Raw genomic sequence first — 26,696 nt, 5'->3', positions numbered from 1 at the left:
TGATCGTTGCTCTTGTAGAGGGGGAAAAGTCCCTTGTGGTATCCTAAAATGTTTAATACGGTAAATATTCAGGTGTGGAAGAGCATGATGATGAGGTAAGTTGTTTAATAAAGTAAGTAATGATTTTACACTTACAAAATGGATGTAGTTGTTTCTTGTGACCAGTAGAGGGAGCTCCGGTATGGTATCCCGGTTGTTTCCCTAGTAACAGTAATATACATATGAGCCTTTTGTTCAAAAGGCATTTGTTTTGAAAGAATCATCCAACAGTGCAGTGAATCGACACTGTTGGATGGTAAACTTACAGTTTTAGAGAGAGTAGGGTTCCTGAATGTTGAAGAGCAGCGGGTCCTGGGCGTCCGGTACGTTCCCTCGGCTGGAGGGAAGTGGCGCCCTGTTAAAAATCCCCGGCTTTATATACCCGCTCGCGCATGCGCAATAGCGCATCGGAGCGTCACAGCGCAGACCCGGCTTCCGGGTGTGCGTGTTGGCGTGGAGCGCGTCAGGCGGACCTGCACGCGCATCCAGCCTGTGATAGATGGAAGGGAGATGTCCCGAAGCCGCCGACACAGGAAGGACAGAGATAGTGCTCCCTGGGACGGGAGCACTTCTCTGTCAGGTCCCCAAGGAGAAGCCTCTGGGGTCACCTGTGCCGGGTGTGTTTTGAGATGGCAGAGTAAAGGCGCGGGGATATTGAGATGCCACTTATGTCACAAGAAGGGTATAAATAAAGTATAATACAAAAGCATCACTAATAATTAGGAAAACGAGAGTATATGTTAGAACATTGTTAAACATCATAAATTGCAGCAAATTAATAACATGAAGGGAAGAGTGGGTAGCACTCGGGGGGGCCGTGTAGGTCAGGGCGGGGCATCCCACTGTTGATGATAACATGCCAAATGGGGTATATGTCTCTTTGCAAAAGGAAAAAAGCTTGCTGGGGATTATAGTGGAATGGAGTGTGTTTAGTCTGTTTTTCCGGAAACGAAGCCCTCTAAGAAGGGGCGATAACTTTCGTTATCATTAAGTCCTGGGGGTCTAGTAGCGTTGAGTTTTTTTATCCACCGCATTTCTGTTTGTAGTAAGGACTTATTCCAGTCTCCCCCTCTACTTGGAATGTGTATACGATCAAGAACAGAAAATTTAACTTTCGGCATTCTGTATTTATGAAAATGAGACATGTGGCGGCCTAACGGTAAATAAAAGTTACCAATTGACATGCTTTGCATGTGTTGGTTGACCCTGAGTCCAAATTCTTGGCGCGTCTTTCCGATGTAAAAAGCGCCACATTCACAGTTCATTATATAAATAACCCCCTTCGTTTTGCAATTTGCATAATGTCTGGGGGAAAAGAGCTCACCATTGGGTAGCAGAAGAGAAGTTGTTTTGGGAATGACGGCGCATTGTGCGCATGATCCACAGGGAAAGGTGCCTTTGATTTTACAAGGATCTTTATATGATTTCATTTCGCTGTGTACAAGGGTTTGATGCACAGAGCGAGTCTTTTTATAGGAGATGAGGGGGTTGTTGGGTAATAAGTCTTTCAATGAAGGATCTTCCGTAAGGATGGACCAGTTCTTTTTTAATATATTGCGAATTTTACTATGCTCGTTGGAGAATCTGAGTATTATTCTGGTTGGTGGAGGATCCGTTGTATATAAAGATCCTTGTAAAATCAAAGGCACCTTTCCCTGTGGATCATGCGCACAATGCGCCGTCATTCCCAAAACAACTTCTCTTCTGCTACCCAATGGTGAGCTCTTTTCCCCCAGACATTATGCAAATTGCAAAACGAAGGGGGTTATTTATATAATGAACTGTGAATGTGGCGCTTTTTACATCGGAAAGACGCGCCAAGAATTTGGACTCAGGGTCAACCAACACATGCAAAGCATGTCAATTGGTAACTTTTATTTACCGTTAGGCCGCCACATGTCTCATTTTCATAAATACAGAATGCCGAAAGTTAAATTTTCTGTTCTTGATCGTATACACATTCCAAGTAGAGGGGGAGACTGGAATAAGTCCTTACTACAAACAGAAATGCGGTGGATAAAAAAACTCAACGCTACTAGACCCCCAGGACTTAATGATAACGAAAGTTATCGCCCCTTCTTAGAGGGCTTCGTTTCCGGAAAAACAGACTAAACACACTCCATTCCACTATAATCCCCAGCAAGCTTTTTTCCTTTTGCAAAGAGACATATACCCCATTTGGCATGTTATCATCAACAGTGGGATGCCCCGCCCTGACCTACACGGCCCCCCCGAGTGCTACCCACTCTTCCCTTCATGTTATTAATTTGCTGCAATTTATGATGTTTAACAATGTTCTAACATATACTCTCGTTTTCCTAATTATTAGTGATGCTTTTGTATTATACTTTATTTATACCCTTCTTGTGACATAAGTGGCATCTCAATATCCCCGCGCCTTTACTCTGCCATCTCAAAACACACCCGGCACAGGTGACCCCAGAGGCTTCTCCCTGGGGACCTGACAGAGAAGTGCTCCCGTCCCAGGGAGCACTATCTCTGTCCTTCCTGTGTCGGCGGCTTCGGGACATCTCCCTTCCATCTATCACAGGCTGGATGCGCGTGCAGGTCCGCCTGACGCGCTCCACGCCAACACGCACACCCGGAAGCCGGGTCTGCGCTGTGACGCTCCGATGCGCTATTGCGCATGCGCGAGCGGGTATATAAAGCCGGGGATTTTTAACATGGCGCCACTTCCCTCCAGCCGAGGGAACGTACCGGACGCCCAGGACCCGCTGCTCTTCAACATTCAGGAACCCTACTCTCTCTAAAACTGTAAGTTTACCATCCAACAGTGTCGATTCACTGCACTGTTGGATGATTCTTTCAAAACAAATGCCTTTTGAACAAAAGGCTCATATGTATATTACTGTTACTAGGGAAACAACCGGGATACCATACCGGAGCTCCCTCTACTGGTCACAAGAAACAACTACATCCATTTTGTAAGTGTAAAATCATTACTTACTTTATTAAACAACTTACCTCATCATCATGCTCTTCCACACCTGAATATTTACCGTATTAAACATTTTAGGATACCACAAGGGACTTTTCCCCCTCTACAAGAGCAACGATCACAAATTGTAAGTCTGTTAACAAATTTTTACACTAACCACTCCAATATTACCACAAATTCACCTAAACCCCTTCTCACCATAGAGACAGTGATTCCCCCAAATCCTGTGTGCAATATTTTGAGAGAACAGATAACAAGGTCCGGGACCAGACGCCAATGTCACAAGTATGTTGATATACTCCTCTTTTTCCTATTTACTGGAAATATCCACATATAATGCAAACAACTCATTATTTTTACCATATATCTTCCAGATATGGTGATCAACCCTCTTTCCTTGATAAAGGCAACATATAGAATGCCGAAACGCGTTGGAAATTAGAGATATACACTCTCTCTCAACACATTCCAGAGTCTCACATATGAGCCGGAACAGACAGAGAATTATATCTATGTTCACCATTCACTTTGTCACCTCTTCCATCCTTATCCTTCACTATACACATGGGTCTATAACCCATTTGCACGTATTTTCCTTATTGTATTATGACCTATGTAATAAACTGTGATATACTTTTTATACCTTATTATTCTTGACTAGCCCATAAAGTCCCATCTTTTTTGGTTTGAGGCACCAAAACTCCTTATAAAAATCACCCACAGTGTACTTGCCAGACCGCTCACATGCTGCTGCAGTAAGATGAAAAAGCAGGAAGTGACCTCACGCAATAGAGGCCTACGCCCGCCCTGAGCCACATGGTGCCTGATAGGAACCTATATGGGGGGGGGGGGGGCACTGGCAAGATGGCCGCTGCCCTTACTAGGCGGTCGCCAACAGCAAAGATGGCGCCCGGAACGGCGCCAAAACAATGGTAGTAAATGGCTGCAGCACACTAAGAGGCCCAAACAGCCTGCCCTCACCCAAAATGGTGGCCAAGTGAACAGCGCCAAACAGAGTAAAAAAAACCCAGGAGCCGGCCACCACGGGGAACCCCAGAGAACACCCCCGGGAATGCATTAAGCCCCCACACCCCCCCTCCCATAGCAGTTAACACAGTAGAGCACACGGCCAGGAGGGGGGATACCACAGAAACCACCTTGCACTGCCATCCCCTAAGAGTGGGCCCACAGAACACCCCAACAAATTATAGTCCCAGGGACACAGGGGAAGTATCACTCACCAGTCTAGAGATCGCGGGCACCGCTCTGATACGGGACACCTTCCACCCCGAGTGGGGGTGCCATCAGCCAGGAAGGGATGCTAGCAACAGACGTGCGTTGCGAAGTTCAGACATCCCGGCGAAGATGGTCTCTGCAGGCTCGTCCCCGTTCACAGGGGTACTGTTGTTGCGAGGCCTGGGCGCACCAATGACCTGCGACGCTCGGTGGCAGCCTGGGACTCCATAAGGATCTATATCATCCAGTGCGAGGCCCAGCTCTGCTGTCACTTGTAGTCCTCCAGGGATCCCCGACTAACTAGCGATAGTGAGTGATGAAAAAAAAAAAAAAAAGGCTATTGTCAAAGAAAAAAAAAAAAAAAAACAATGAAACAGACACTAGGTCCCAGCTAGAAGACTTAGACCTACTCCTGATGCTAGGCAGCATAAAACTGAAAGACAGTAGTAACGGTCAGGATAATGGCTGAGGGGAGGCCCCCAGGAGTTGTGTCTAAGTGTAGAAAGTTTTTGGTTAACCTTTTAACTGCCTAGCTTACTCCTGCAGAGGGCGCCATTAACCACTCGTGAAGGCTTACTGAGCGGATACGCCTGTCAGAGGATGTAAGAGAAAGAGCCTTTTTGGAAGCCTGGTGCGCAGACAAGCTCTTCAACCACACCATGCGTCTAATAGCAATCCCCACTGCAAACACTCTGGCCACTAGGGGAGCAGCATCCAGTGACGCATCACATATATACAGCAGGGCATGAGCCATTTGATCCATGAGCTCAATTAGCCCCAGAGAGAGCTGTTGCGTTTCCAAGTCACTTTTAAGTAACTTCACCCATTCAGAGATGGTCTGACACCAGGGTGGTCAAAATATTGGTTTCAATAATGAGCCCGCTAACACATGTAAATGGCAGGACAGAGACTCAATCCGTCAATCAACAGTGTCCGAAAAGGCCGGGGATTCTTCCCCAGGACCACAGTAGACTTATTCAGTCTGGAAACCGGATGATCAACCTTTGGTGGCATGGTCCATTGAGTGGAAACCGCATCTGCGAAGGGATAACGGCATTAAAAGCGCATGGGCACCACTAACATGCTTGATGCGCCCCCACTGTTCATGGACAATATTGTCAAAAAGTTCGGGGCAGGGAAACACCTTGCCAGATTTCTGGAATTTGAGGGTACATAAAGACACCTGTATTCCTGGCGCTGTAGACTCATCCGCCATTTTTAATGTTTCAAGCACTGAAACTAAGTGCTTTCACCAATGCGCTTTCCCGCGTTGCAGCTGACGAGGACATGTCCTCTTCGCCATCAGAATGCAATGACACAGATCCGAGGTGGAGTGCGTCTGCGGCGGTCATATCTGCCCTCAGAATCTGAAGATACTACAGAGGGAGGACGAAGGCAAAGAGCGCTTACGGCTAGCGGTACTTTTAACACTAAATCCACTTTTGACACCAGGCTTTCCAAAACTGGTGTAAAAAAGACAGGGGCTGCAAACCAGTGTCCCGCAGCCACACTGAGGGTGTCCGTAGGTGAAATTTTGTCCTGGGACTCCATTTACACTGAAAATAAAAAGATGCAGTGTCACTTTAAAAAAGTTACAAAAACGCTATCGCTCCGCTGCACTAGCGCTATAGCAAGTCCCAGTATGACATAGTCAGCAGTGTGAGGAATACCTGCAAGGGACCCCAAAAACATTACCAAACGGATCAGGAGTCATTCAGGAACGTTCTGTTCCGCAGAAAAACGATCTGACAGGAAATTGAAAAGCACTTGGGTCATGCCTAGTCTTTAGTGTCTCCCTTTTTGCAGTCCAGCGATCGTGGATTATAAGAAAATGGCCACCCCATGCATACCTATGATGAACTATCAAAACATAGCTGCCCATGCATTGCAATGAGGGAAAGTTATTAATGCAGAGCAAAAAGTCTACAGAAAAATGGTTGCCCCCCCACGGCGCACCATGCAGTCTCCAGGACCCCCAGGGGGTCAGCAAAAGGCATTGGAGGGTCCCCAGAGGGAGACCCCACCAGAACAGATGCCCCCAACCTCCCCAGCAGAGGTAGTAACCTACTATGGGGGGAAGACAGCTGAGGGGGGGTCTGGTATACCCGAGAGGCAAGGGGAACAGATTCCATGGAGGGGGCCGACATCCACCCAAGACCGCCAGACAGAATTGGTGGACACTTACCATACCAAGATATCAGGTGGGCGCTGTTCCGAACAGACTATCTCCCACCTGGAGTGGGGGTGCTGCCAGTCAGGAGGTACGCTGCGACTCAGAGCTTCCCAGCAAAACAGTCCACCTGCGGGCTCGTCCCCATCCAACGGGATTCTGGCATGGCGAGGCCTAGTGCTGGACTCACGCTCGATGGCCAGGCTGGGAGACCTTAAGGATCTAGTATATCCAGCCCGAAACCAAGCCGGCTGATGCTTGTAGTTCTCCAGGATATCCAACTAAAAGAAAATAAATGACAAAAAAGGTTCCCAAAATATAACAGCTAAGACCGAAGTCCGAGCAGGGAACGAGGTCCTACACCTAAACTAGGCAGAAACAAACTGAGGGCTGTAGCAGAGTGTGTGGGGTTATGCTTCCAGAGACTGCCCAATAAGCTTGGTAAAAGCTTTTTCCTGCCTAGTGTCCTGTTCCTGTAGGGGACAGCAAAACCCAATGGTCAAGAAGATATGAAGCTGCATCTGTCAATTAACTATAGAGAAAAAATGTTTTCTTCAAGAGTATACACTATTGCCACACCATCAGCAATGCATGCTGAACAAGTTTTCATGGGAGTTTTCACATTGTTTCATGCAGAAACAAAATCACATGAATGGGTACATAGAGTAGTGATATAGAACTCATTCGCTGAACGGTCTAAAGTTGTGAGTGGTGTGCCCCAGGGTTCTGACTTGGGGGTCAACGCAGATTAAATTGTTTATTAATGATATACAAGTTTAAACAAGGAGCTAAATTTCAGCGTTTGCGGATGAAACCAATTTATTTAGGGAAATGGCTTTGGCACAACATCATTACAAAATAGAAGGGGCTGGGCAGATGAGGTTCAATATTGAGAAATGTAAAGTTACGCATTTGGGTGCCAAAAAACACATGCAAATTATACACTAAGAGGGGCTCCCCTGGCAGAATCCTTGATGGAAAAGGATCTGGAGGGTGCTGGTGGACCACAGCATGCAATGCCAAGCTGCAGCAAACAAAGCTAGCAGAACACAGTTACGCAATAAAACTGGATTTTTTTTTTTTTTAACTTACCGTAAAATCTTTTTCTGAAGTTGACAGAGGCAGCTCCATCTAGTCAGAGACTATATGGTTATGCTCCTCCTATAAGGAATAGGCACTAGGCAGGAAACAGCTTAACCACACCTATGGGGGCTGTCCCTACAGGCATAGCCCCACACACCCTGCTATCATCAAGCAGTGTTTAGAACGGAAAAAAAAATGCATTCACTCAGAAGTAGAGCGACGGGTGCCGTGCCTGTCGAACTTGAGAAAAGGATTTTAGGCTACATTCACATCTTGGCGTTGCAAAATACAGGCGTTTTTTCAGACGTTTTACAGGCATTTTTGTGCAGGCGTTTTTAGGTGGACTAGTGACCAATGCAAAAAAAATAAAAACGCCTGTAATCTGCCCAAAAAGAAGCTCATGTACTTTTTTGAGCATTGGACGTTTTGCTTAAAACATCAAAACGCTCAGGTGTGAACAGGGGCCATTGAAATGAATAGGATTTGTCTTGTTGGCCGCTTTTTGAGCTGATCCTAGAGCAAAAAAACTTCCCAAAACGCCTACATGTGAACTTAAGACTAATGGTAAGTTCTTACAAAAATACAGATTTCTCTAGCGTTCATCGACAGACACAGCTCCATTTGGTCAGAGACTATAGGCATGTCCCAAACCAGTATATTCATGAGCGGTGTGAAGACAACGTAAACTTAACTCCCAAAAGGCTAAACTTAGCCAACCAGGTAACATGGAGCTCAACCTGAAAACACAATACACCCTCAAAGAGAAACAAAAATAAAAAACAGTTCTCTTTTAACCGCAGCCTGCAAAACCTTGCGGCCAAAGATGCCAACACATCTACTTTGTATAATTTTGAAAACGTATGCACAGACGACCAAGTTGACGCCTTGCAAACAAACAGCACTGACACCTGATAGCAAGAAGCCCAAGAGGCACTCAGTGCTCTTGTAGAATGGGCCTTCACCGGGAAAGGAGGAACCTGACCCTTAAGTGAATAAGCCTGAACTACTACTGTCAGCCTGATCCATCTGGTTATGGTAGCCGCAGACGCAGCCAATCCCTTACAAGATCCTTCGGTAAGGATAAAAAGTGTCTGATTTTTTAAAAGACTCTCCAGATAGACCCTGATCGCCCGAACCACATCCAAAAGAGTGCAACGCAAATTCCTTAGAATGTTTGGGCTTAGGGCAGAGTGAAGGCAACACAATGTCTTAATTCAGATGAAAATCAGGAACAACCTTGGGAAGAAACAAATGATTAGGTCGAAGTACCACTTTATTTCTGTGTATCACCAGATAAGGTGAGCCGCAGGACAACGTCGCCAGTTCAGATACCCGGCGAGTGAGCACAAGGCGGCAACCTTCTGGGATGAAAGAAGAGAAAGCTCCCTAATGTTCTCAAAAGGAGGCTTTTGAAGAACAGATAATACCAGATTGAGGTCCCACGGAGGAGTCATATGGCACACTCCCTGCATAAAAGTGTGAATCAAGGCGTGCGTAGCTAACGGGCGTTGGAAATATATATTCAATGCCGACATTTGACCTTTGATAGTGCCCAAAGCCAACCTCTGATCAACTCCTTTCTGCAGAAAAGGCAAGACGCTAGCTATCTAACACAAGCGAGGGCATACCTTAAGTGATTCACACCATGAAATATGATTTCCACGTATGATGATATATTCTCTTAGAAGTCGTAGCCTTCAATAGCATAGGATTTACAGAGTCAAAAATACCTCTATCCCTCAACACCTGGTTTTCAACAGCCATGCCGTTCAAGCCAGCGACTGTAAAGCGAGTGGAAGATCAGCCCTTGAGACAGCACATCATCCCTGAGAGGAAGTCTCCAAGGAGCATCAGCGACCAACCCTACCGGGTGGTCTGCATACCAAGACCGGTGAGGCCAGTCCAGAGCCAACAAAATGACCGGAATCCCTTCCACCTCTATCCTGTGAAAAAGCCTCGGCAGGAGTTTCAAGGGAGGAAAGGCAAAAATTAGCAAATACTGACCCCAAGGAGCCACCAGAGCATTTGTGGAGTCAGCCAGAGGATTTTGAGACCTGACTACAAATCTATGAACCTTCTTGTTGAGGCGAGGAGCAAACCGATAGACCTCGGGTGTCCCCCACCGAACACACATGAGATGAAACACCTCCGGGTGCAGGGACCACTCCCCTTGAAACCTGACTCCTCAGGTAATCCGCTTGCAAGTTCTCCACACCCGGAATGTGTACAGCAGAGAGGGCTGTAAAAAAAATGTTTCCGCCCCGGCCAGATTCCTGGCCACCTCATTGGCTGCCAAAACACTCTTGGTGCCCCCCCTGGTGATTAATTTAAGCCACAGGCGTGGCATTGTCCGATTGAAGATTGTCTGGTAGGGATTCAGAAGAGTCATCCAATGGCTCAGACAAAACTTTATTGCTCTGAGCTCCACAACATTTATCGGTAGTTTTAAATCTTCCTTCATCCAGGTACCCCGGGCACAGAGCTTCCCCACCACCCCACTCCAGCCCGATAGGCTGGAGTGCATGGTCACCACCATCCCAAACAGGAGGAAGGACTTGCTCTGACAGAGCTGGAGACTGAATCCACCACAACAGAGAAGACTTTGTGTTGTGGCTTAACTGAATCGAGTCCTAGGACTTTGGATTCTTGTTCCGTTTGACAAGAATCTCCCTTTGCAAAGGTCTGGTATGGAACTGAGCAAACTGAACCGCCTCGAAGGTTGATACCATCAGGCCCAAGGCTGGCATGCAACGGAGAGGACAGATTGTTCGCCAGCAACAACCGAATCGCCTCCTGCAACTTTTGCAGCTTGTCTGGGGGAAGAAACACCTTGGCCAAGGCTGAATCCAGAGTTAATCCCAGATAATCCCGTCTCCAGACAGGTGTCAGCGCGGATATCTTGAAAATTGATGTTCCAACCGAAATCTTGCAGAGTTCTGACAGTGACCGTCAGATCCCCCAACAAGACTGAAGGAGAGTCTGCTCTCAACAGAAGATTGTCTAGGTACCCCAGTACTGCAATCCCCCACTGGCGCAGCAATGCCAATACCGGGGCCAAGACCTTGGCAAACACTCCGGGAGCTGAGGCGAGACCAAAGGGTAACGCCATAAATTTATAATGCACCTCTGCCACCGCAAAGCGAAGAAACCGCTGGTGTCCAGTGTTAATAGTAATGTGTAGCTATGCATCCTTGATATCTATGGAGGCTAAGAAATCTCCCTGCTCCGAAACTTCTGTACTCGCAACAAAGCGGTTCAGGGCCTTGAGATCCAGGATGGGACGCACCTTGCTATCCTTTCTGGGCACAGTGAAGGGGTTTGAATAAAACCATTGAAAATGTTCCTTTAAAGGAACCGATACAATCACTCCTTGCGACAGCAAATCGTGTACTGCCCCTAGCAAGTCCCTTAACCAGACTGGGGATAGTCGAAGATTTGACAGGAACAATCTGTCCAATGAGCAAGACCGGAATTCGATCTTGTACCCAGATCGGATCAGTTTGTGAACCCATTTGTCCTGAATCAAGGAGGTCCAGGGTTCCAGAAACAAAGACATCCCCCCACCCCAGAATTGGGTGAGGGCGCCCCTTCATGCAGACGAGGACTTGTCTGCAGGTCCAGATTGGCCGGTCTTTGCTTTTCCCGACCACGGCTTCTTGGAGTCCCCAGAAGACCTGAATGATTTACCTTTTTCTTGCGACACGGAGGCACGAAAAAGACATTTACGAGCATTAAAGGAAGGCCTCCGCCTAGGACGTGGCATCTTGCCCTTAGGGGATTGGGGAAGATGAGTGCTCTTACCCCCCGTGATACCTTTGATCAACTTGTCCAGAGAGGATCCAAACAGCCTCTCCCCCAAGAAGGGAATATCAGTCAAGGCCTTTGTAGAAGCCTGGTCCGCCGACCAGCTTTTTAGCCACACCATGCGCCTAATAGCAATCCCCATTGCCGACGCCCTGGCCACCAATGGGGATGAATTTAGGGACGTATATCACACATGGAACACCAGCACTTATGCTGAGTGGTCCAGTAGTTCCAACACGGCAAGGGGGAATTCGTTCAGCTTCCAAGTTACTCTTAAGTAACTTCACCCATTCCGTATCAGTCTGCACTACCAAAACATTCACAAAAGTCATCTAATATGTGACATGCTACACCCTGCAAATGGGACACAGATTCCACCAGTCTATCCACGGGGTCTACAAAAGTTGGAGACCCTTCCATCGGTATCAGAGTCGCTTTATTCAACCTGGACACCGGGGGATCTACTATTGGTGGTACAGTCCACCTAGCGGACACTACCAGAGAAAAAAATGATTTTTGCAAGATCTTACCATAAAATCGTTTTATCGGATGTCCATCGACAGACGCAGCCTCATATTCATGAGCTGAGTGGGTTTATGCTCCTCCCATCAGTAGTCTAGGAAGGAAAATTTGAATTAACATGCCCAGGGGGCTGTCCCTCCAGGCATAAGCCCCACTGCACAACCCAGCACATTAGTTTAGTTTAAAAGCAGTGAAGACAACAGAACCAACCCCAGAGGGGCGGGTGCTGCGTCTGTCGATGGACATCAGAGAAAATGATTTTACGTTAAGATGTTACAAAAAAAAAAAAAAAGATTTTCTCAATCGTCCATCGACAAACGCAGCCTCATCTCCTTGAGCTGAGTGGGATGTCCCAAAGCAGTATAGGTTCGAGGGGTGGAAAATGCAACCAGACAGTAATGTCAACTCCAAAAGGCTAAACGTAGCCAACCGGGCAACGTGTAGCTCAACCAAACAGGAGCTCACCCAGATAAAAGACCCCGAAGATGTACAAACAAACATTCTCTTACGAAACAGCAGCCTGCAAAACCTTGTGGCCAAAAGAGGCATCAGAAGAAGCCAACAAATCCAGATGGTAAAATTTGGTAAAGGTGTGCACAAACGACCAAGTCGCTGCCTTACAAACTTACACAATAGAGGGCTGATGGCCAAAAGCCCAGAAGGCACTCAGCGCTCAAGTTGAATGCGCCTTCACAGGGAAAGGAGGAACCTGACCCTTGATCAAATAAGCCTGAACAACCATCTGCCTGATCCATCTCGAAATGGTCACAGCGGATGCAGCCAAACCTTTGCAAGGTCCGTCCAGGAGGACAAAGAGTTCGACTTCCTGAAGAACACCGTAAGCGTCAGATAAACCCTTAACGCCCTAACCACATCCAGAGAGTGCAAAGCAACTTAGGACATAAGGGAGGCAACACAATGTCTTCATTCAGGTGAAAATCCGACACAACCTTCGGAAGAAAGGACGGATTAGGTTGGAGGACCACTTTATCCCTGTGGACCACTAAATAAGGCAAACGACAGGACAATGCCACCAACTCAGACTCTGCTGGCAGAAGTGATAGCCACTAGGAAGGCAACCTTCTGTGACAAAGAAAGCAGAGAAAGCTTCCTAATATTCTCAAAAGGAGGCTTTTGAAGAACAGACAAAACCAGAATAAGATCCCATAGCGGTAACGGGGATCTCCTCGGAGGGGCCAGATGACGCACCCTCTGTACGAAAGTGCGAATCAAACTATGAGTAGCCAATGAACTTTGGAAGTAATTAGCAAAGGACGAAACCTGGCCCTTGACAGTACCCAACGACAAGCGCTGCTCAACTTCTGTTTGTAAAGAGGCAAAAACCCTAGCTATAGAAAACAAGCGAAGGTGCAGCTGTAGCGATTTCCACAGACGAGGATAGATCTTCCTAGATGTCGACTTTCTTCAAAAGGGTAGGAATCACCGAATCAGAAAGACCTCTATCTCTCAACACCCTGTTTTCAACAGCCAAGCCATTAAAGCCAGCGACCGTAAAGCAGGATGGAAGATCGGTCCTTGAGATAGTAGATCTTCTCACAAAGGAAGACGCCATGGAGGATCCAAGACCATTTTTACCTGCTGTGCGTACCAAGACCGCCAAGGTCAGTCTGGTGCCACCAGAATAGCTTCCATCGCCACCCTGTAAAGAAGCCTTGGCAGGAGAATGAGCAGAGGGAAGGCATAGATCAGGCGATACCAATTCCAAGGAGCCACCAGAGCATCTGTGGCGTCGACCAGAGGATCCCTAGACCTGGCCACAAACCTCTGAACTTTCCTGTTCAGGCGAGACGCAAACAGATCCACGTCTGGGGTCCCCCACCGGACACAGGAGATGAAACACCTCCAGATGCAGGGACCACTCCCCCTGATCCAACACCTAACGACTCAGGTAATCCGATTGCCAATTCTCCACACCCGGGATGAGGACTGCGGAAAGAACCTGAACATTATGTTATGCCAATACCAGAATCTTGGCCACCTCCTTGGCCGCCAGGGAACTCCTGGTGTACCCTTGATTGATATAAGCCACGGCCGTGGCATTGTCCGACTGGACGCGAACCGGAGAGTCGTGTAGCTTACTTGTCCAGTGAAGCAGGCAGAGCTTGATCGCTCAGCTCCAGAATATTGATCGGCAAGGAAGACTCTTCCGACGCCCAAGTCACCTGAGCACAGAGCTTCCCCAGCACTCCACCCCAACCTGATAGGGCCACGACCTCTGCACTATCCTGTAGATGGGATGCCAACAGGACCACGTCCAGAGTGCCCCCAAACGAAGACACAACTGCTGGAAGGACTCCGGATGAAGGGACCATTGCCCTGCATCAAGGGCCTGTCGACTGAGGCAAATCGCCTACTAATCGTGCATTTTCCCCACCTGGAAAGGGAACAGCGGATAGAGCCGGAACAAGGCACTCTCTCCAACAAGAATCATCACTTCCAAGGCCGCAAGGTCACCTTTGGTGCCCCCTTGGTGAATGACAAGCCACGGTCGCGGTAGTAATTGAAAGTGCACCGGACAATTGCAAGTTCCCGATCCAGTGAACTAGGCAAAGCTGGATCGCTCTCAGCCCCAGGACAATAAGCCGTAACCTGGATCCTCCAGTGACCATACTCCTGAAGCAGAGAACCTGCCGAGGACTCCTCCCCACCGGGACAAGCTTGCATCCGTGGTGAAAATTGTCAAATAGACAGGGAGGAAGGATTCCAGCGCAAGACTCCCCAGGCATCCGGCCCAGCCGGACCCGCAAGACCAGAGAGTTTGGATTCCAGTAGCCTTTGAGCAATGCCTCCTGGGGGATCCCCAAGAGGGATTGAGACAAAGGGACCGTCTTGAAAAAACACCATCAGTCCCAGAACTCGCATGCAGGTCCAAAGGGAAGACCATGTGCGGGACAGCAACAGTCGACCGCAGTTTAAAGTGCACCCTGACCGAGGACGAGTCCAAAGTAAGGCTCAGAAAGTCCAGTTTCATGGAAGGGACCAGGGATGATTTCTGAAGGTTCAGAACCCACCTGAACTCCACCAGAATTCTCATTGTGACAACCAACTACGTTGTCAGCACCGTAGGGGACTCCAAACAGAGAAGCCGAGTGGCTAGGAAACCAGGGTCGATACGCCCCCCTGCCGCAACAGCGCCAGGACCGGAGCCAACACCTTTGTGAAGACCCTACCAGCATAAGCGAGACCAAAGGGTAAAACCACAAACCAAGAGATCCTTCCCCACGGCAAAAAACTGAGAACCCGTAGCTGTCCAGAACATAACAGGATGTGAAGGTAGGCAGCTTGATGTCTATGGAGGCCAGGAAGCCCCCTGATGTAGAGAAGCCACCAACGTGCATACCAATACCAACTTGAATTTGTGATCTGCACAGAACCATCAAAGGACCAGTGGGTCCAGCTTGTTGAACCAGAGCCTGAATTGCCCCACTGAGAGCATGTAAGAGATCCGGAGACAGCTGTACATTGGAAGAGAAAAATCTTAACGGAAATAAACGGATCGAAACTCGATCTTGCAAACTGGACATCATGACCTCCTGAACCCAGTGGCCTGGGATCCGGGCCAGCCGCAAATCCTTGACCAACAAGAACTTCCCCCAAGCCCACAGTTGGGAGAGGAAGTACCTTCAGGCCGAATAGGCCTTGTCCATAGGTCTGGAAAAAAAACAATCTCATGTACGGCAGACCAAGGTCGTCTGGAACCCATGCGGAAGTCTGGAAGGACTTCGTCACATCGACTGTCCCCGAGGGACGAAGAAACGGTTTGTGAGCCGAAAGGGAGGAACCCCGACTGTGACGAAGGCCCACACCCTTGACAACCTGTGGAAGAAAACACTCTGCCACCCCCGTGAGACTCTTACATAGTTTCATCCAGGGCAGCGCCAAACAGGCGACCCTCTTTAAAAGGGAGATCCATTAAGACCTTCTTAGAAGATTGATCCGCAGACCAACACTCCGGTCAAGTAGACTCCGGTCAACCACTGCCGAAAACGACAAGGTGACCATACAAGGGAGCCTCAACCAACCCCTGGTCCAACAGCTCCCCCAGGGCAAGAGGGACATGCCCCAAACCAAGTCACGGCGTTGGGACTCCACCCATTAAGCAAAGTCTGCATGGCAAGGTCAGGTGGGAAAAAATGGCTTGCAGGGTCCATACTTAACTTTAGGTACCCACCAGCAAATTAAAAAATGGATTTTTGTAAAATCTTACCGTAAAATCCTTTTCTCTTAGCTCATCGACAGACGTAGTCCTCGGTGATACACCACCTTCGGGTTATGTTACCTCCGCAGGAGCAGGACTAGACAGGAAATTAAAAAGCTCTGGCCACACCCTAGGGGCAGTCCCAGAGGGTATATCCTCTCTCTCTCTGCCTCAGCAAATCAGTTATGTGAAAAAGCAGTGCTTAGAGAATTTAACCCAACCCAACTCCAAAACAGAGGGGCGGGGACTACGTCTGTCGATGAGCTAAGAGAAAAGGATTTTACGGTAAGATTTTACAAAAATCCATTTTTCTCTAGCGCTCATCGACAGACGTAGTCCTCGGTGATACACCACCTTCGGGACGTCCCAGAGCAGTATCACAACTGAGGGGTGGGAAAATGGAAATCAAATCCCAATCTAGAAGGCCCAACCGGTGCCAACTAGAAGTTTACAATGCTCATCCTTAATGATGAGACTCAACAAAAAAATTTTCAAACAGAAAAAAACCCTCGAGGTAGACCACCGGTCTCCTCAAATTGCGGCCTGCAAAACCTTGCGGCCAAATGAGGCATCCGCCGATGCCGTCAAATCAATCTTATAGAATTTAGTAAAGGTATGTACCGACGACCAAGTGGCCGCCTTACATACCTGGACCACTGACGCCTGATGGCGAAAGGCCCAGGAAGTACTGAGCGCTCGAGTGGAGTGCGCCCTAACAGGGAACGGAGGACTCTGACCCTTAATAGAATAAGCCTGTACCACCGTTTGTCTAATCCATTTGGCAATGGTCGCGGCAGATGCAGGCAAACCCTTTCTGGGGCCATCCGTGATCACAAAAAGTGAATCCGTCTTACGGAATGATTCCGTAGCTTTCAGGTATACCCTGATTGCCCGAACCACATCCAAGGAATGCAACGCATGTTCCCGATGATGCTTGGGCTGAGGACACAAGGAAGGTAGTACAATATCTTCATTCAGATGAAAATCTGAAACCACCTTAGGAAGAAAAGATGGCTTAGGATGAAGTACTACCTTATCCCTATGAATCACTAGGTATGGGGACTGGCATGATAATGCAGCCAGTTCTGACACCCTGCGAGCAGAAGTAATAGCCACCAAGAAGACCACCTTCTGGGATAAAGTAAGCAAGGGAATCTCCCTGATGTTTTCAAAGGGAGGTTTCTGTAGAACCGACAAAACCAAATTAAGATCCCAGGGCGGTAAGGGCGCGCGGACTGGAGGAGCCAGGTGCCGCACCCCCTGGATGAAATTCCGCACCAAGGATTTGGTAGCTAAAGGTTTCTGAAAGAAGATTGCTAATGCTGAAACTTGACCCTTGATGGTGCTCAAGGCTAGCTTCTGCTCAACCCCTTGTTGCAAAAAGGCCAATATACGAGACACCGAATAGGTACGTGGAGGAAATCCTAAAGATTCGCACCACGCAATATAAGTCTTCCATGTGTGATAATAGACTTTGCTGGAAGTCGCTTTCCTTGCTTTAATAAGGGTAGGAATGACTGAAGTAGACAAACCTCTGTCCTTCAGTACTTGGGTCTCAATGGCCAGGCCATTAAAACCAGCGACTGTAAAGCACGAAGGTAAATAGGTCCTTGAGACTACAGACACTCCCTGAGACGAAGTTCCCACGGAACGTCTGCGACTAACATGTCCAAGTCGGCTAGGCCGGCTTGAAGAGGCCAGCCTAGAATTTCTAGGACCACTGGCGCTGATTGGATCTGAACCAGGCGTCCCTAGAGCTATCTGGCCCCGACCATCCGAGAAAGTCTGGTCGTTTTCTGTTCCCACACATTTATCAGATACCTGATAGTTATCAGGAAAGGTGATCTTTTCTGGTTGAACCTCAGGGACCGAAGTCACCCGACAAGAGGCTACTTGGCCTATCTGGTCAATCAGATCCGATTCCTGTGAGGTATCGGGACTAATCTTAGGAAAAGGTAAAGGAAAAGATCTATACAGGGAACGGTAACTACCGCTTCCTGTACTTAAATGTTGGAAGGGAAGAATCGCACCGGTAGTAGTGGTTGATGCTCGATCTAATGTCCTGAATACCGGTGAAAACGTCCCCCCACCCTGAAATCGGGTGGGGGCGCACCTTCAGGCTGTGTACTCCTTTACTTCGGGTTTGGCTGGGTTGATCCTCTGCTTGTCCGACCAGCCCTTCTTGAACCCTCCTGGAGGAGTCTTGCCTTTCCCGGAAGTACCAGCCGGGCGCCCTTTATGGGCGGTAAAGAAAGGTCCTCGCTTGTTGCGAGGTTCCTTAGCTTTTGCAGCCTGTGGCAAAAAAGTACTCTTGCCCCCGGTGGCATCCTTAATGATTTCATCTAGGTTGGCTCCAAATAGACGATTCCCCTGGAAAGGGAGATTGGTCAAAGTCTTTTTGGAACCTAGGTCAGCTGACCAGCATTTTAACCACAGCACACGTCTGAGGATCACTGCTAACTTAGATGCATGCCCTAACAAGGGAGTAGTGTCCAAGGCTGCGTCACAGATAAACCGTAGCCCTTGTATGATCTGTTCTATCAAATCAGATGTCTCCTGGGGAATATCTTTTCCCCTAAGATCTTGGCGTACCATTTTCGCCCATTCTGTAAGTGTCTGGGAAACTAGACCAATAACAATTACTGGTCTAAATGCTGACCCTATCAGAGAAAAGATAGTGCGGGACTCCGCTTCTATCTTTCGATCCACCGGATCCTTAAAGGACGAAGTGTCCTCCACTGGAATAACCGTGGCTTTATTCAGCCTGGAAATAGGCGGATCCACGACTGGTGGTACCGTCCATTTCTTAATGATGGATTCCTCAAACGGATAGCGTCTAGCAATACGCTTGGAAATAGTAAAGGTACGTTTAGAATGTTCCCATTCTCCTTTAATCTGATTTCCAAAACATTTAGGTACAGGAAAAGCCTTCGCCGTCTTGATGGGCTTATTAGTCCCAAAAGGCCTCTCTGTTTCAGTTGCCTCTGCCGGTAAAGCCTCAAGTTTTAAGGTTTCTTGCACTGCCACAACTAGTGCGTCCACCAATGCTTCTTCCTGAATTATAGCAGGAGAAGAAGCGTCCTCCTCACTGTCTGAGGGGGCTTTACCTGGGATAGCAGCCCTTGCAGAGGAACCTGCAACTGCAGTGACCATCTCTGAATCAGAGTCAGAGGTGTCAGATAGTATAGGGGTAGGCGGGGGTCGCTTCCTTGACCCCCGTCCCTGACAGGCCGCCTCCACCCGAGCCACCATAGACTCCAAAATTGCTGTAAATGACTCTATACTCTGTACACCGGCGGGTCCCGAGGCCCCCTCGAGGGAAACAGGTGGGGGAATATGTGTGGCAGGGTCCATAATAACTCCAGTTACTTCCTGGATGATATAATTCAAAGTAAAGAAAAAACTTTTTTTTTTTTTTTTTTTGACCCTCAGCGCCACAAAAAAAACCCCTTAGTGTTACCTGCTAGGGATCCCTATCGATCGAGAGAGAGAGAGATAGACCCCCAGGCTCACCACTTGATGTTCAGAGTTGAACTGCAACAGCTTACAGCGCTGTCTTAGACAAACAGGAAGTCTTTTGGCTGGCTGCCCAGGAAGAAAGGAGGCGGCTCCGCCCCTCTGCACGCCTTCCGGCGCCTCCCCCAAGCTCCACGAGGTGTAGAATCACCTAAAACATGGCCGCCCCCATGCTGGAGACACGAGGCTACGCCAAAATGGCGGCTCGTGCGATCCAGCAAAAAAAATGGCGGCGGCCTGTGCTGACTAGCGGTGTGCTGCAGGCACACAACACTCTCTCTGCATGGGGATATGGCGTGGTTGGCGGTACCGGCCCTGGCGGACCGCATGGCCATTCGGGAGGCCTGCTATTAGCTGGAGATCTGACTTGGAAGGCAGTCTACATGTTCATGGCTTCTGACTGGTAGGTAGCTTATACTTAACCCATAAGATTCCCAGAATGCCACAGATTACATCTTTAAAAACATGTATACAATAGATTGTTAGCTCCCAAACCAAGCCTCCTGGCTTTTTGCACACATAAAATCACACTCAAAGTAGGAGGATTTGTGACATGTTATAGGATAGAAAGAACTCTTTCTTACCATACAGAGAGGGGCCCGCGTTCACCACAAAACCCGTCAGGGAAAAAGGGGGAACATACTACTCACCATACCGGAACCAGGCGGGCACCAACTCCTGACAGTACCCCTCTCCACCGGGGCGGGAGGGCTGTCGACCGATACGGACGCCGTGACTCATGGTCTTTGGCGTTTCAGCGAGACGTTTAACTCGCGGGTTCAGTCCTTTTAATGGGACTTTGTCGCGGCCGACCCAGCGCGGAGCTATGGCCTGCACGCGCTCGTAGGCTGAACTGGGGTGACCACCGGATCTCAACATCCAGCCCGTCGCCCAGTTCAGCTTTCTTGCTTGAAGATCTCACAGGAACACTGGAGAAAAAAAAAAAAAGCTGTCCAAAAATCCTTTTAGAAAAAAATTCTTGCCAGGACCTAAGATCCCAGCAAGGTATCTAGGTCCTTACTCCTAACTAGACAGAAAATAACTGATTTGCTGAGGCAGAGAGAGAGAGGATATACCCTCTGGGACTGCCCCTAGGGTGTGGCCAGAGCTTTTTAATTTCCTGTCTAGTCCTGCTCCTGCGGAGGTAACATAACCCGAAGGTGGTGTATCACCGAGGACTACGTCTGTCGATGAGCGCTAGAGAAAAAACTTTTTTTTTTTTAAACGGCTACACAGCGCTACCCAGAGGTCAGGCATGCGCTAAGGGACACCCACAGAGAGGAAGAGACCACCCTCAAGACTAACTGTCCTTCAGGCACTCCCATCGGCCTGCACAGCAGAAAATCTACAGCAAAACGGCCGAAAATGGGTGTGCCAGATGGCGGCCTCCATAGATGCAGAAAGAGGCTACAACAAAATCTACTCACCATACTGGAAACACAGGCGAGCGCCATGTCTTGACAGGACCCCACAAAACCGGAGTAGGGGGGCTGTCAGCCAAATAGGAACGCTGCGACATAAGCCTCGACCCTGTCGTGTGTGTCCCCGTCCAGTGGGACTATGTCGCAGCCGACCCAGCGCGGAACTAAGGTTTGAACGCGCTCGATGGCCAGACTGGGTTGACCGCTGGATATAGGGGTAAAGTCTGTCACCCAGCCCAGCATAACTGCTTGAAGATCTCACAGGAAAAAAAAAAAGTGTAGGAGAAAAAAAAAAAAAAAAAAGGTTAGCTAAAAAAATCTATGTAAAAAAAATACTTAATATGCCAGGATCAGAGATCCTAGCAAGGAACTAGGTCATTACTAGGCAGAAAAAAAAAAAAAAAAAAAAAAAAAACTGACATCCTAGGTAGGAAGAGGGAGGGTGTACCCTCCGGGACTGCCCATAGGCGTAGCCAGAACTTTTTTCTACCTAGTGTCCCACTCCTGTAGGGGGCAGTATTACCCTACTGATATGAATCAGAGAGAACTGCGTCCCTCAATGAACAGCAGAGAAAAACACATTTTTCCCAATAGCCAAGACCGAAATCCAGGCAGGGAACTAGGTCCTATTCCTAATCTAGGCAGAAGCAAACTAGATGCTGTAGAGCACCGGTGTCAAACACAAGGCCCGGGGGCCGAATGCGCCACCCCCCCCCCCCCCCAGGCCATTTTATGTGGCCCTCGCACCTCTCCTGCAGCACCCCCCTTGTTTTTGCCCCCACCTTGTCTCAGTAGTTGGCAGCAGAGAGGGTAGAACTCCTTTGCCAAATCCAGCGCTTCTCTGTGCAACTGCAGAAAGGCTCACCTTTAGCCACCCTCCCTTCTCAGCAGTCCGCAGCAGACAGAAGGGCAGAACTCCTCCTACAGATCCTGCACCTCTCTGTGCAGCCGCAACACCACCTTGTCTCTGCCTCCCCTAATGTCAGCATTTAGCAGACTCTGGAAGCTGACTCCAGCCCTCTTCTGGTCCTCCTCCAGTCCCTGTACTTTCTTCTTCCCAGATCCACCTGCATCATCTTCCTGGCAGCACAAGATAAGGGGGTGCATTGTGATTTAAGGAAGGGTGGGTGGCTCTTGACTTCTGATGATGGGGGGGCTCCTGACATCTCGGTATAAGGGGGCGTGGGGTGCTCTAGACATCTAATATTACAGATATAACCGGTCCTTTGAGGGCAACCATTATGCTGATGTGGCCCTCAATGAAATTGAGTTTGACAGCCCTGCTGTAGAGTGTGTTTGGTTTATGCCTGCAGGGACAGCCCCCATAGGCGAGGTAAAGCGTTTTCCTGCCTAGTGTCCTATTACTGATAGGAGCATAACCCAATGGTCTAAAGAAGATATGGAGCTGCGTCTGTGGAACGATAGAGAAATGTCATTTTTTTTCTCTGAATTTTGGATCTTATTTCTTACAAAAAAATAGAAAAACACATAGGTGATCAAATACCACCAAAATAAAGCTCTATTTGTGGGGAAAAGGACATACATTTTGTTTGGGTACAGCATTGCATGACCGCGTGCGCAATTGTCAGATAAAATCACGCAGTGAGAAAATGAAAACAAAAAAAAAAAAAAAATGGCCTGGTCATTAAGGGGAGTAAATCCTTCCGGCCCAGAAGTGGTTAAACGAAAACCATATTGACAATAGTGATTGAAAACTTTTTCCCAGCCTGTTCCTCTTAATATTCTTGTTGACAACAAATGTTGATTTGACACCACTAACCAACACAAACATTTTCAATAAATTCAACTAGTGTAGAGTCTATACCAAAACAAGGTAAAATCAATTTTGCCAGCTTTTGCATTTTTTGCTTAAGTAAAAATCAGTTCAAAACTTACATCAGATAAAACTTTTACAAGTGAACGAGCAATCCTTTGTTCGTCGTCACCTCTTTTATCAAAGAATGAGATTGCTCTTCCTGTATTGCCACAGCGTCCAGTACGTCCAATTCTATGAACATATTCATCTATATCATCTGGGATATCAAAATTGATGACATAACTAACATTTTCAATATCCAGTCCCCTGGCAGCAACAGAAGTGGCTACAATTACAGGGCACTGTCCTGTTCTAAAGTCCCTTAGGGCTGTCTCTCGCTCCTTTTGTTCTCGGTCACTGTAAATAAGAAAAATAGGTTTAGTAATCACATAAGTAACTGCTTTGCGGTACATAAAAAAAATCAAAAGGCAACTGGTTCGAAAGAATGCTTGCTACAGTATCTCACAAACGTGAGTACACCCCTCGCATTTTGGTAAATATCTTATTATATCTTTTAAAGTGAAAACACTGAAGAAATGACACTTTGCTACAATGTAAAGTAGTGAGTGTATACAGCTCGTATAACCGTGTAAATTTGCTGTCCCCCCAAAATAACTCAACACAGCCATTAATGTCTAAACCGCTGGCAACAAAAGTGAGTACACCCCTGAGTGACAATGTGCAAATTGGGCCCAATTAGCCATTTTACCTCCAGTGTCATGTGACTCGTTAGTGTTAAAGGGTCTCATGTGTCAATGGGGAGCAGGTGTGTTAAATTTGGTGTGATCGCTCTCATGCTGGTCACTGGAAGTTAAACGTGGCACCTCATGGCAAAGAACTCTGAGGATCTGAAATTAAAGAATTGTTGCTTTAGATTTTCTAGGCTATAAGAAGATTGCCAAGACCTCAAACTGAGCCGCAGCACGGTAAGTTCTTACAAAAAATGGATTTTTGTAAAATCTTACCATAAAATCCTTTTCTCTTAGGCTCATTGACAGACGTAGTCCTCGTTGATTAACAACAACTCAGGTTATACTGCCCTCTACAGGAGTAGGACTAGACAGGAAAGAAAACGTTCTGGCCACACCCTAGGGGCAGTCCCAGAGGGTATAGCCTCTCACTTCCTGCTACAGCAAATCAGTTATGCCACAAAGCAGTGTTTAGAGAATTTAACCCAACCCAAAAACAGAGGGGCGGGTACTACGTCTGTCAATGAGCCTAAGAGAAAAGGATTTTACGGTAAGATTTTACAAAAATCAATTTTTCTCTGTCGCTCATTGACAGACGTAGTCCTCGTTGATTAATAACAACTCGGGACGTCCCAAAGCAGTACCACAAATGAGGGGTGGGATAACAGAAATCAAAATCCAGAACGCCCAACCGGAGCCAACCAGAAGCATCAAGGACTCATCGAGCAAAAAGATGAGACCTAAGTGAAACACCCAACAAACCCTTGAGGTAGACCAACAGTCTCCTCAGATTGCGGCCTGCAGAACCTTGTGGCCAAAAGAGGCATCTGACGATGCCATCACATCAACTTTATAAAATGTTGTAAAGGTATAAACCGACGATCAAGTCATCGCCTTGAAAACCTGGATCGCTGACGCCTGCTGGCGGAAGACCCAGGAGACACTAGGCGCCAGAGTAGAGTGCGCCTTAACAGGGAACGGAGGATTCCGACCCTTAATAGAATAAGCCTGTACCACCGTCTGACTGGTCCATCTAGATATGGTCGCGGCAGACACAGGCAACCCCCATCAAGGGCTATCTGTGATCACAAAAAGTGAGTCCGTCTTACGAAAACAAGTTCGTAGTAGTCAAGTGTATCCTTCTGAACCCCATCCAAGGAGTGTAATGCAAACTCCCAAGGATGGCTAGTCTTAGGACACGGGGAAGGTAACAATATTTTTACTCAGATGAAAACTCTGAAAACCACTTAGGAAGGAAGGATGGATTTGGAAGAAGAACCACCAGATATGGGGAACGTCAAGATAATGCGGCCAGTTCTGACACCCTGCGTGCAGAAGTAATGGCCACCAAGAAGGCCACCTTCTGGGATAATGTAAGCAAGGGAATCTCCCTAATATCTTCAAAGAGAAGTTTCTCAAGAACCGACCACACTAAATTAAGACCCCAGGCGGTAAGGGTGCGCGCACTGGCGGAGCCAGATGTCGCACCCCATGGATGAAATTCCGCACCAAGGAATGATTAGCCAAAGGTTTCTGAAAGAAGATTGCTAACGCTGAAACCTGACCCTTGATAGTGCTCAAGGACAGTTTCTGCTCAACCCCTTGTTGCAGACAGACCAAGATTCGGGTCACCGAATAGGTATGTGGGGGAAATCCAAAAGATTCACACCATGCAATATAAGACTTCCATGTGCTGGAAGTCGCTTTCCTTGCTTTAACTAGAGGTAGGAATAACTGAAGCTGACACTCCCCTGTCCTTCAGTACCTGGGTCTCAATGGCCAGGCCATTAAGCCAGCGATTGTAAAGCAAGATGGAAGATCGGTCCCTGAGACTGCATATCCTCCCTGAGAGGAAGTCTCCAAGAAGCGTCCGCGACTAGCCTCACCAAGTCGGCGTACCAGGCTCGACGAGGTCAGTCCGGAATTTCCAGAATAACTGGAATTCCCTCCACCTCTATCCTGCGAAGAAGTTCCCGCAGCAACTTGAGAGGATGGAAGGCATGCCGTAGCGGATACTGCCCCCACGGGGCGATCAGCGTTTCTGCTGCATCCGCTAGAGGATCGCGGGTGCGAGCTACAAACCTTCGCACCTTCCTGTTGAGCCAAGGTGCCAACAGATCCACATCCGGGGTGCCCCAATGAAGGGACAGCTAGTGAAAACCCTCTGGATGAAGAGGCCATACCCCTTGATCCAGAATCTGACGGCTGAAATAATCTGCCTGCCGATTTCCCACCCCCGGAGTGAACACTGCGTGGAGATCCGGAACAAACCGTTCCGTCCAACGAAAGATGCTAGTCGTTTCAATGGCCACCAGGACACTCTAAGTGCCCCTTTCTTGACATAAGTCACGACCGTGGCATTGTGCGATTGGATCCGAATCGGGCTGCTCTAGAGCTGCTCGGTCCAGTAAATCAGACAAAATCTGATCGCTCTCAGTTCCGATACCCTATTGGTAACCTGGATACTATCGGAAGGAATGACTTCCCCTGGTTGAGCATCGGAGGCTCCCTGGTCCGCTCGCTCAACCGGATCAGATTGTCCAGGAAATCGGAATTCTGATTCCATAAGAAAAGAATCTCCTTCAGGAGAATTCGGGTATGAGACTGGGTATACGGTACTGCCTCTAAGAAGGCCACCATCCGTCCTAGCCAATTGACGGACAGCAACATCCGAATCGTTGACTGAACCTTCTGGAGTTTTTCCGCAAGGAGAAACTTTCTTGCCCAGGATGTATCCAACATTCCAAGTCCAGAATTGGACGCACCTTGCCCTCTTTCCTGGGCATTGTGAACAGGTTCGAATAGAACCCCTGAAACCGTTCAATGTTAGAAGGGAAGAATCGTACCGGTGGAAGTGATCAAAACTCGATCCTGTATCCTGACCGTATGACCTCGCGAACCCCTTAGTCCGGGGTTCTGGCAAGCCAACCGGTGAAGACATCCCCCCACCCCAGAGATGGGTAGGGGCGCATCAGGCTGTATTCTTCAGGCTTGGCTGAGCCGGACTCTTTGTTTAGCCGACCAGCGCCCTTTGAAAAACCCTCTGAAGGGGCTTTGGAGGGTTTCGCCTTATTGCCCGCCCTCGCGGAACGAACAAACTCTTTATGAGCAGAAAGGGAAGGACCTCGTTGGTTACGAGGTCCTCTTTATCCTAACAGTCTGTGGCAAGACAGCAGGTGGTACCGTCTATCCTTTAAAGAGGGATTCCTCAAACGGATAGCG

At 48.1% G+C, this 26,696-nt stretch overlaps 1 protein-coding gene across 1 annotated transcript in view; it reads right to left on the bottom strand.

Moving 5' to 3' along the window:
* The window catches only part of DDX4 (DEAD-box helicase 4), a gene marked incomplete at its 5' end in the record, with an annotated part of 317,760 nt that overhangs the window by 30,388 nt on the left and 260,676 nt on the right, over positions 1-26,696 (bottom strand). The window contains one exon of the mRNA XM_082243122.1: positions 22,866-23,142. Within this exon, the coding sequence (XP_082099248.1) occupies positions 22,866-23,142 (277 nt within the window). The remainder of the gene's footprint in view (positions 1-22,865; positions 23,143-26,696) is intronic.

Source organism: Pelophylax lessonae (genome assembly GCF_965119305.1).
Source record: "Pelophylax lessonae genome assembly, chromosome: 1".
In the NCBI taxonomy this organism is placed as follows: Eukaryota; Metazoa; Chordata; class Amphibia; order Anura; family Ranidae; genus Pelophylax; species Pelophylax lessonae.
The sequence above is the reverse complement of the archived record's forward strand: the minus strand, read 5'-3'. Positions and strand labels throughout refer to the sequence as shown.